We start from the raw sequence: 12324 nt of genomic DNA on the forward strand, positions 1-12324 counted from the left end.
GAGTTTTCCTTCGTTTCTCTTTTTGTTTTCGCTTTCACAGCCAGAAACCGTTTGCGGGAAGGACGAAATTTCCCGGCGAATAGAATGGAATATGTCAAAGAGAGGAGACAGAAGAGGTGGAAGAGGAGGTGGAGGAGGTAGAGGAGGAGGCGAGGGGAGGTAGTCTTGGTAGTGTTCCTAAGGCGAAGGACAGTGAGGGTGGAGAGGAGAGTGTGGTTATCTCCTCTTATCAGCCTTTGTGCTATCTTCTTTTGTCCCAGAGAGAGAGAGAGAGAGAGAGAGAGAGAGAGAGAGAGAGAATGGTCGGTTGGTCGGCCGGAGCAGTATAAAGGGGAGAGAGAAAGGAAGGGATAACTGTGTAATACTCTATGGCACCACCAACCCGAAGTTCATCACATCGCGTTTTCTCTGTTCTCTCTCTCTCTCTCTCTCTCTCTCTCTCTCTCTCTCTCTCTCTCTGACACACATACAAACACAGTACAGTATACGTATATCACAGAACTTATCAAAAACTTATCATCAGGTAAGCATACTCACCAAACTGACGCACACACACACACACACACACACACACACACACACACACACACACACACACACACACACACACACACACACACACACACACACACTCCATTCCTCCATTTGATGACTGGCTGTTTTTATTCATTATTTTTTTACCTCCACCTTTGACAGACGCCTCTCCCTGAGCAGCAGACCGGGGCCCAACTAGTGGGGCTTATGCGGGAGGCCCCTAACTTCTGACCTTTATATACCTTCTGAATGCTGCACGAAAAGCCTGACGGGCGGGGTGAGACTAGTGAAGCGAGGTAGGACGGGGCAGGACGGGTAGGGCGGGGCTGGTGTGCCAAAACGTGCTGTATTTCCGTCATCAGCTAGACACAAGCTTCCTCCCCTCTCCTCTTTAATGACAACTGACCCAACTGACCATCCTCTCTCTCTCTCTCTCTCTCTCTCTCTCTCTCTCTCTCTCTCTCTCTCTCCTCTTCTATACTCAAAACTCGATCTCTTTTTCCTCCACTGGAAACGTTATTGGCATATCTGTTTTCTCTTTCTATCTCTCAAAACGTTTTTATTATATATATTCTTATTTCTAAACTTTTTTTCTGTAATGCATATCCTTTGCTGGAAATTTCATAAGCCTCTTTCACTTTTTTTGTCACTCTTTAACTGTTTTACTCATGTATATTCTTCACTAAAGTGCTTCTGTCATATACATTCTAAACTGGAAACATTTGTTGGCTTATTTATCACCAATTTCCTTTTCATCAAGTTCTTCACCACATTCTTCATTAGAAACGTTTTCTTCATATTTTTTCTTCATCACTCATATTAAAAATAAAGAATATCGACATTCTTACTCTGAAACGCTTTTCTTTATGTACATTCTTCATTGAAAAACCTTGTAACACACGTGCACTTCACTATAGACACTTTCATCATTCACATCCTCGTTCGAAACCTTTACGTGAATGCTACAGTCCTTTTAAAGTCAAGTACTGTATAGAATTTTTACATCAAATCTCTCTCTCTCTCTCTCTCTCTCTCTCTCTCTCTCTCTCTCTCTCTCTCTCTCTCTCTCTCTCTCTCTCTCTCTCTCTCTCTCTCTTTTTTTACTGTACCTACCTATCTACCTCCCTACCTACCTACATACTGATCCAGCACTGAACCATACATACCTTACATATGCCACACATTCACCCTTGACTGTTTCACTGATATAACATTACTAAACAGGAAGACTTACAGGCAATTCATTCCATCACTTCCCTTCCTCTAACTGCTTCATTTAACTCATATTGGGCAGCGCTATTCTACTCTCCGTTATATTATACCGACATTATATTCATGATTGTTTTCTACTTGATGTTATAGAGTAATTGTTTCATGTTTCCTTTTCTTCTTATATGAGGGAATCTGGACAAAGGTTGCAAAAAGGCTTTAAAGAAAATGCCTGGTGAAAAATTTTACGTGGCTTTAAATTTACCTCTAATGGTCCAGTTGCCAAACACTCCTTTAAATTCGTTCCCTCATGTTTTGTAAGTTGCTAGCCTCCTCCTTCCTAATCCTGATATAAACGTCTACTTTGTACTCATTTCTTCACTTCTTGCACTCATAATTCTCCCTCATTAGCAGTCCAGGTGAAAAAAAAACCACTTTCCTATATCTATTTTCTCACGTTCTTTACCTATCAACACTCTCCTTTCCCAGTTGTCTTGCACAAACACCTTCTATGCTCATTCTCCCTCACTTTTTTTTCACTCGTTACTTCTATTCTTCTCAGTAGTTATCGTTAAAACAAAAACTCTCTACACTCATTCTCTCTCACTTCACCTATCTCAGTTATCATAGCCCTCCTTCCAACGTAGAAGTCAGTGTCTATCTTCATTCTTTAATCTCCCTCATTGATAAGTTATGATACGGTCTGTTTCCTTCATTCTTTCTCCATTATTGAATGAATTTAATTTTATTTTTACGACATATACTCTTCGAAGAATTGAAACTACGTTGTATTTTTGTGTTTCTTTCCCAGGCCACTGTGTGAAGCGGGCTGGAGAGAACATATGCGTATTTTTTCTCTTTCCACTGTCCATGGCTCCAGGCTCGTCCTTTCCCCCCTCACTATGAGTAAATAAAATACGGAGTAGAGTTGAAAGGATATGCGTCTCATCAACCCTCCCCTTCCTCTGGCTGTTCCTCAGTCTCTCTCTTCATTACCGCTATAATCCCGCTTGACCACAGTCAGTATTGCTAAACATTTCCTCGTCATATCCTCCTACATTTAGAGGGAGCCTTCAGAACACTTCTCTTATTCTGGATAACCCTTTTGCCTTTTCTCTTTAGGGCATGACAGAATTTTTCTGCCCTTTTGTTGGCCTTGGTCAGATCCTTCATTACATAAAAAAAAAGAGGGAAAAAATAAATAATCAATAGGCTGAAGTGGATGTTGCTGGGACGGTTTTAAAAGTGTTTTCATGACTCTAGTGATATTTTGATGTCCTCTGCATCAGCCATTGGGAAAACACTCGTAAAAGCTAGATTAACCATCTCCATGACCTTTGAAAACAGCACTGGTGCAGGAATAATGTGGTTAATAACACTTTATGATTTTTCATTCGCGAGCATTTTTTCTGAAGTTTCTGCTCCTTGGTTTGTTACGGGGATCCTTTCCTACCACCCTCAAGCGGTCCGTTGGCAAAATAATATCTCCTTACTCTTGTCCTATTATTTACTGAAGGTGTTTAAAATTACAATCCAGTGACCTTTCATCCACGAGCATCATTTCTTAACCTGGCGCGCCTTGACTTCTTACAGAGGTCCCCCACCCTGTCTTCCTCAAGCGATCTTCTAATGAAATACTACCTCCTCACCCTTATTATACTATTCATTGAAGGCGCTTAGGAATACAGATCCGTGTCCTTTCATCTGCATCTATGTTTTCTACGCCGTCGCTCCTTGTTACAGTGATCCCTTGCTCCCTCAAGCGGTTCCTTGGTAAGATCCTTCCTCTTGACTCTTGCCATTACTCACTCGTGCTTCCTGATACGAGAATGAATCGGTATCTTTGCTCCTTTATTCCCTACTTTGGAAGATGGTGTAACAGTCTGTTCACTCTCTCTTTCATATCAAGACTCAAGACATTTTCAGAGGAGGAGCTTCAAGACAATGCCTCCATGCACTTCCTTGCCTTCGCGACGCTCCACTTTTCTTAACGGAGTGTCGGTGTTCCGCGGTATTTCTCTTTTTAAAAAATTTTTGCTCTGCTCCTTTCTTTATTCAGCCTCTGCCTGGCCTCCAACTGTGTAAATGAAAAAGTGAATAATGCAAAGGCACGCGCTACACACACACACACACACACACACACACACACACACACACACACACACACACACACACACACTCACGTACGGTCAGAGTTTCAGTTCATCACAAACTCCCCTAACAGGTATAGAATCTCCCTTGGTTCTCTCCTTTTCCCCTTCACCCCCACCTCCGCACAGCCTGACATCCCAACACTTGCCCCACACAGGCCTAAACAGCGCTAGTTTCCGGTGATGATTATCCAGTCTCGTAAAATTTACCTGCCTCGCCACCGACCCACACTCCGCATAACTTACATTTTTCTCCTCGCACATGCCGGAGGGAGCAAAGGGAGACAGACAGGGACTTTGCGCACGTATTTCGTTTGAATCCTTTATAGTGAATCTAACAAACTCACGTCATCTGTCTTTAATCTTTTTTTTTTTGTGCAGATTTTATTAGGACTGAGTTCTTTACAGGTAAACGATAATTAATGATTTCCCTGTTCATTTCCGTTTGCGAGTCATAAATGGGTGCTTTCTTCCATAACGAGGATTGGAATTATTAAAGTTGTGTTCGATTTCTTTACACAGAACCAATAAATTCACGTGATAAAAGGACATTCCGATGCCTCCTATAACGTGCGAGTCATAAATTTTTGTTATGAATGAAATAATTTGTTTGATTTTTTTTTTTTTTGTAGATAACCGATAAAGTCACGGAAAAAAGCTGAGTTTCCCTTGCACGCCTAATTTTGGAACCCATAAAAGGAATGATTTTTTACTACAATATTAATACCTATAGGAGTTACGGTCAGATTCCTTTAAAAGAGAACAAGGAAAGTCACGTGATAAACAGAGATTCCCTTGCCAGCCACAGTAAGAAGTCTGCCACACTCACTTCCATTGTTCTTAATATGCTTCCCTCTCACTTTATAAATCCCCTTAACCCATGAAAAATTATAAGCGGATCAGATGATTAGAGACTGAGAGAAAAATGTTAAAGAGAGTGAGAGAGCGACACGTTACTGAATTATTGACTATAAGCTCATATTACAATAAATAACATAAGTAGAAAAGAAAAAAAAAAAGAAAACTGACCATATAACTGACAAAAAAAAAAAAAGAAATAATAAAAGACTATAGTAGCATGTGTCCTTGATGATATTACAACACTTATTATTATTATTATTTATCGGCAGAACAACAAGTAAAGAGAAACGAAAATACTGTACAAACAATGATCAACACACACCACCTCATCAACAAGACAAAAAGACACATGATTGAAGGAGCAGTCGATGGTATTGCAGCTTATTTTCTTCTTTATCGGCAGAACACGTGGCGAATGGAGACGAGAATACTGTGCAGGCAAACATCAGCACAGGCCGCCTCACCAGCAAGCCAGGAAGACAGAGGACAGAAGGAGCAACAGCTGAGTCGTGAGGCGGTGTGATATTCCTCCCCCTGCCAGTGTCCATGTTGTCGGAACAGTGACGCTGGCAGGCCATTCATTCCACGCCTGGTCCATTACTCACTTCCCCACCGCCATCATTCACTTACCAACAGCATTATGCTTAAGGAAGTGTTGCTTACTTTCACTCAGCCTCACTCTACAATTTATGGGCGTGGAGGAAGCTGGCGTAATAGTGCATTTGTTTTATAGTCCACAAGGGATGCCTGAATAATGCAACACTTGACTGCCTTCTCTATTTCCGCGGAGATTGCACGAGCGTTGCAAAGGGTTCATGATTCATGGAAACAAGTGCTCTAATTGGTAAATGTGGCAGTAATACTAAATGATCTTTTCTCCTTAATTCATCAGTACTATCTGAACACGTTAGGGTAACCAGCAGGCCTGTGCGTGCAATAGACACCAGACAGGCGTGGTACACGCCTCGACATAACACAACACTCATGGACACGCTCACACTCCATCACGCCGCCTTAATACACAGGCTCATTTACCTTTCTTTAGACGTTTGAAAATTGGGGCAGGAGTAAACAGAGAAAATAAGGCTGATTAGTTTTTAAGTCTTATCCCAAGACACTGGCAGCCCCGCCGGTACCCAACACGCCAGGCACCAGGCACCAGACACCGATGACCGGGCACCAGGCACCAGGCGCCAGGCATCAGACAACAGGGACTACGAACCGAGGACCGGGTACCAGGCACCAGGCATCAGGAACCAGGCACCAGAGATGCACCAGGCATCAAGCACCAGGCGCCAGGCATCAGGCACTAGGCATAGAGAACCGGTTACCAGGCATTAGGCATCTGGCACCAGGGAACAGGCACCAAGGAGCGGGCACCAGGCACCAGGCATCAGGCACCAGATACCGAGGACCGGGCACCACGCATCAGGCACCAAGCACCAGACACCGAGGACAGAGTACCAGGCACCGCGAATCAGACTCCGGGCACAAATCACCAGTTACCAAGAAACAGACACCGAGGACAGGTCACCAGGCACCAGTCACCAGTCTCCGGGCACCAAGTATCAGTCACCGGGCACCAATCACTAGACACCGGATACCAGGGACCGGATATCAGGCACCAGGCACCAAGCACCAGGTACCAGACACCAGGAATCAGACACCAGACACCTGGAACCAGGTACCAAGCACCGGGCACCTGGAACCAGGCACCAGGCACAGAATAACATACACCGAATATTAGGCACCAGACATCTGGCATCAGGTATCAGACGCAGGGCATCTGAAACTAGGCACCAGGTACTGGGTACCAGTACATCTAAAACAGGCACCGTGCATTTAAAACTAGGCACCGGACACCAGGCACCAAGCACCAGGCACCAGACAGGCCCGCGGCTCACCGTCGCTGCGCCAAGAGCCACATTGTCTCACTCTCTCTGGATGAAACATGGTCTGGATATTTATTTTAAAACAAAATCTTTCAGATTGATGGGCGGCATGGAAAAAGTACCGTATCGTAATTCAACCCAGCTTCCCCCTCATCCACATACCACCTCCCCATCTCCCCCCCCACAACACACTCACTACTCATGTATGTCCCGGCGGGACGGCGCGCTGCCACTGAGCGGCCGCAGTGCGGGAGTGGCTGTGCTAGGACATAGCTTACCTCCCCGCTAAATCACATTTCAAGCCACATTTTCATCTTGAACTGCTCAACGGCCCGCCCGTCCATCAACAAAACGCAATGTTTGCTAATATATATATATATATATATATATATATATATATATATATATATATATATATATATATATATATATATATATATATATATATATATATATACTTGGTTAAGTGTAGATCCGGTAAAGCGTAGGATGTAGAGGCTGAAGAAAAGTCGCAGTTAAAATAATTTTCTATTTAAAACTCTTGATTAAATTCTTGTGGCGTTTCGAGACAACGTAATCCCATCTTCAGACAAACACTGAAACAACGTGCAGAGAGTGAGTGAGGGGACGCCTACACCCTCCAAAAGATCCTAGGACAGAGAAGTCCTGGACAGCGGAAACATCTCTTATGTACCTTAATCCTAGCAACCCACTCTCTTTCTATTATTGATTAATGATCTTCTCAACCAAACTTCTTGCCCTATCCACTCCTACGCTCATGATACCACCCTACACTTTTCCCCGTCCTTTCAGAGACGACCAACCCTTCAGGAAGTCAGCAGATCACGTAGGGACGCCACAGAACGCCTGACTTCTGATCTTTCTAAGATTTCTGATTGGGGCAGAGAAAACTTAGTAGTGTTCAATGCCTCAAAAACTCAATTCCTCCATCTATCAACTTGACACAACCTTCCAGACAACTATCCTCTCATCTTCAATGACACTCAACTGTCTCCCTCTTCTGCACTGAATATCCTCGGTCTGTCCTTTACTCATAATCTTAACTGGAAACTTCACATTTCATCTCTTGCTAAAATAGCTTCTATGAAGTTAGGCGTTCTGAGGCGTCTCCGACAGTTTTTCTCACCCTTCCAACTGCTTACTCTGTACAAGGTCCTTATCCGCCCCTGTATGGATATGGAGTACTCTTCACATATTTGGGGAGCTCCACTCACAGTTTTATTAGATAGGGTGGAATCAAAAGCTTTTCGTCTCATCAACTCCTCTCCCCTGACTGACTGTCTTCTGTCTCTTTCTCACCGCCAAAATGTTGCATCTCTTTCTATCTTTCATCGCTATTTTCATGCTAACTGCTCTACTGATCTTGCTAACTGCATGCCTTCCCTCCTCATGCGGGCTCGTTGCACAGGGCTTTCTTCTTCCTTTCAACCCTATTCTGTCCAACTTTTTAATTATCTATAGTCTAAAGGCATAAACATTTCCTCCTACATTGCCCAGCCTACACCAATGAAAGATCCAAACACCACAATTGGCAGCGTCCTTCCCCAGAAAACGAACACCTCATTGGAAAATTACTTTTTGAAAAATCTAGTATAGAAGAAAATAAAGAAATAATATCTAATTTTTGGAAAATAGGAGAACATAAAGTAAACACACACACACACACACGCGCGCGCGCCCGGTAGCTCAGTGGTTAGAGCGCTGGCTTCACAAGCCAGAGGACCGGGGTTCGATTCCCCGGCCGGGTGGAGATATTTGGGTGTGTCTCCTTTCACGTGTAGCCCCTGTTCACCTAGCAGTGAGTAGGTACGGGATGTAAATCGAGGAGTTGTGACCTTGTTGTCCCGGTGTGTGGTGTGTGCCTGGTCTCAGGCCTACCCCAAGATCGGAAATAATGAGCTCTGAGCTCGTTCCGTAGGGTAACGTCTGGCTGTCTCGTCAGAGACTGCAGCAGATCATACAGTGAAACAGTGAAACACACACACACACACACACACACACACACACACACACACATATATATATATATATATATATATATATATATATATATATATATATATATATATATATATATATATATATATATATATATATATATATATATATGCCAAAAAGTTAAGCAGTTTCACAGTTTTAATAATATCCTCGTGGACTGGTAATTCTGTACCGTTTGAACAACATAAACAAGCGAGATTGAGCACGTGACTTGCTGGAACGAGACGCCTGTGTACATTTCCCAAGGTCAGTAATGTATGCGGATTCATTAAAAATAACCGATTCTTATGCAAATATTCTTTCAGCGGAGGGTTATGACAAAATTATTCACGGCCGAGCCAGCGAGCAGCGGCAGTCCGGGAGGCAGCGCCACCTGGCGACGCGCGGGTGGCTGGGCGTTCACTGACTGATAGGTTCACTACGTAATATTTCCTTCCTAAACACCAGTTGAAGCAATTCATAAGAAAGACGTCTATTTTACTTTATTTGTTTATTATTATTATTATTTTTTTTTTCAAAATCATGACTACATACCGTCTTGAATTACACTCCCCAGCTTTAGGCCCAGGGGTGGTGAGGCACTTTGCTCACCTCGACCACAGCGGAGAATAACACGATCATGCATATCATATTCATTGGCTGCGTTCTGAGATGAAGCACTCACCACAGGTCCTCAGGGACTCTAATTCCCTCTTAATAGCATTTACTCCACCAAACTCTCAGAAATGATTTATTCACACTATCTTTACGTGCTTCCGCTTCTCTTCCTTGTTGCAGTATGTTTTGCTTTCACATTCAAGTTTTCGTTTCCGCGTGGTTGAAGTTTTCAGCATCATAACCACGATGGAATGAACAGGAAATTGGTGAACGTGTACCTGAGTGACCTTGCCAGCACCAACCTGTGTTGACCTTTTGTGGCGCCACCTGTGAGCAGGTCCAGTACAGATTTTTAGTGTAATGATATAATGGAGAAGAAATGCTGAGACTCAACTGACCAGGAAGACACCTCGAACTATATCAATAATAAATGTATGACTGTGTGTGTGTGTGTGTGTGTGTGTGTGTGTGTGTGTGTGTGTGTGTGTGTGTGTGTGTGTGTGTGTGTGTAATATATACGACATGGGGAGTACGATTTGTTTACTCTGCCGCGCCGACGAATTCACAATGATATTGTTTTTACACTTTCATATTTCAGCGTTGCGAAAATATTTTTAACATTGGCTCGGAGCGCGCCGTGGAGGTAAGGGAGGAGAGAGTGGTGAGTGTGGTGAGGGAGGTGGCCCACTCATCGGTGCTAGGAACACCACCTCAACAACAACACAGTTTACAACCATTTCATACAAGTGAAGACTTATATATGACCTTGAGAAGAAAAATATGAAGCAGCACGTGCTTCACGTACAACAGGCGCTTGCTAGTGTTAAGAGTGGTACCGTAAGATACCTCCATAACACAATTTACACCACTGCAAAGTTCAACACCAACCGTACCATCCAAACGAAAATTCTTATATGACACTCACCTTTTCACCGCTGTGCTTGTCCGTATAGCCAATATTTGGAGCTCTCGAAATATTTCTTGGCATGAATACGTAAAAAAAAAAAAAAAGACAAACTTAATTTTTCTTTTTTAAACTACAATTCAGAAAGTACTCTAAAGATTGTACCACGTGACTGAGTAAAAACTATCACCAAGCACTGGAAAGGTTGAAGGAAGCGAAATGAAAACACCAACAGTTAACAGACCAACAGGCTTCAGGCTCAGACACAGATACAAGCGGCTATCACCCCCTACAAGCACGATTGTAGCAGGAAACCGTGCGTCGCTCCCCTTATATCCCATCCTGTATTATTGTCAGTCCCACTACACGCTTGCCCGCCGGGAGCTACACTGTTGGGTACTGTGGCCGCCATGCAGGTGATGAGAACAGGGAAGAATAAACCATTGCTAAGGGTTTTGTCTGTCCGCTGAGAACGATCTTCAGCCCTCGACGAGCTATGAAATGTGGGATACTATCGATACGGTTATGAGAAAAAGCCACGTCATCATACTCTGTTAGCCTCCTCTACAATGCATTGGATTTAAGTCATTATGCTGTATATGAAAGTAGCATTTGTTGTCTCATTATTTATAACTTTCAGTACAGCATGTACATATTTGGTGGTGATGACTACTTATAAAGCGTATCGCACACACGAGTTTGGACAAGGTGTTGACTCCGAGGCTGTCAAAGTACAGAAAAGGAGCCTTTAGGTGCTGTAACCAACACTACTGAATTCAATAAACTTAATTTTGCATATAAACATTTTAATTTTCTTGGGACAATAAACTAAAGCGTTATCTGACGAAATATATCTAGGTTTTAAGGTTTTACTTTTGTTCTGTCAAGAATGTTTTGTGACTAACCAGTGTTCTTGAAAAATTCCCAGTGGCACTCATTACTTTACAAGCATCTAAGTTTTCACACAGGTGGGAAGAGATGCAGATCCTTATTCCTGCCAGGCCAGAGAAGGGGACGTGACAGTGGGTAGCAATCCCATGGCATCAAAGAGAGCGCTCCACCTGTTTCACCAATTACCTGCCACTCCCCACCGCCCCACCCTCAAGCCCCACCCCACACCGGGAAGGGAGGGCGCGGGTGGACTGGTATGCAGCACACAGGACCGTATTTTAAACATTTTATCACTTTATCTCTTACCTTCAACAGCGTGTAGTGTAAGCTACTGGGATTTTCAAGGATATTTTCATGTCTTTTTAGTGATAAGATTAAAATTTCTGCTTCATTAATGGGGAAACTATGGCCTTAGTTTAGAGAGAAAGAGAGAGAGAGAGAGAGAGAGAGAGAGAGAGAGAGAGAGAGAGAGAGAGAGAGAACATTCACGTCTTATAGTTAAAAAAAAAAATGTATTAATAGCAACACTCTCTAACACAATATTTTTTCTTCAGTACATTTGCTTGCCCCGCGTGCGTTCCTTCAAATAGTCGGAAATGGTCACCCCTTACCACGGCTAGGGCTGCGAAGGTTACAAAGTGCAGGCTTTTGTTAGTGTCCTGTACACCACCACCACCACCTCCTTCTACTGGCGCCAACCTGATGTAAGCGAGGCAGTCTCCCAGTCTCCCAGCCACGGGGGCACACTGGACACTAACAAAACTCTATATTTTGTAACTTTTCCTCCACCATTTTACCATCGAGAGAGAGAGAGAGAGAGAGAGAGAGAGAGAGAGAGAGAGAGAGAGAGAGAGAGAGAGAGGCGGTGGTACAGGTCATCCACGCAGCACTCTCCTGGATGTCCTGTGCCGCCACACACAGAAGGAGGTTGGACAGCATTCAACGCCGTGCCTTACGGCTAGTAGATGCCGCACCTCACCTCACCCAGAGCCTGAGCGTCCTCTCGTTTCACTGGAACACCACAGAGATGTGGCGGCAATTATAGTATTCCATAAGGCACAGGTGCAAAAAGTGCCACAGCTGGCAGGGCTGCGTCATCCTCTAAGAGTCTCAACACGGAGCAAAAGATCGGTGCTCAATGGTGGTGACGCCGTAGAGGTGCCTCGATCCCACGGCTGTCATCACCAACGCAGCTTCGCAGGGCGTGTCTCCAGGATGTGGAACTTGTTCACGGCCGTGGTGCTTCACGTACAGGAGATGAACACTC

The 12324-nt window shown here is 43.8% G+C and overlaps 1 protein-coding gene across 1 annotated transcript; it reads left to right on the plus strand.

The window, feature by feature from the left end:
• The first annotated feature begins 5169 nt into the window (after window positions 1–5169).
• LOC123504428 lies at window positions 5170–6347 on the plus strand. Its single transcript, XM_045254940.1, has 3 exons — window positions 5170–5263; window positions 5869–6067; window positions 6110–6347. The coding sequence occupies exons 1-3, from the start codon at window positions 5170–5172 to the stop codon at window positions 6345–6347; spliced, it is 531 nt and encodes a 176-aa protein (XP_045110875.1).
• Window positions 6348–12324: the final 5977 nt, after the last annotated feature.

Source organism: Portunus trituberculatus, chromosome 16 (assembly GCF_017591435.1).
Source record: "Portunus trituberculatus isolate SZX2019 chromosome 16, ASM1759143v1, whole genome shotgun sequence".
Classification (NCBI taxonomy): Eukaryota; Metazoa; Arthropoda; class Malacostraca; order Decapoda; family Portunidae; genus Portunus; species Portunus trituberculatus.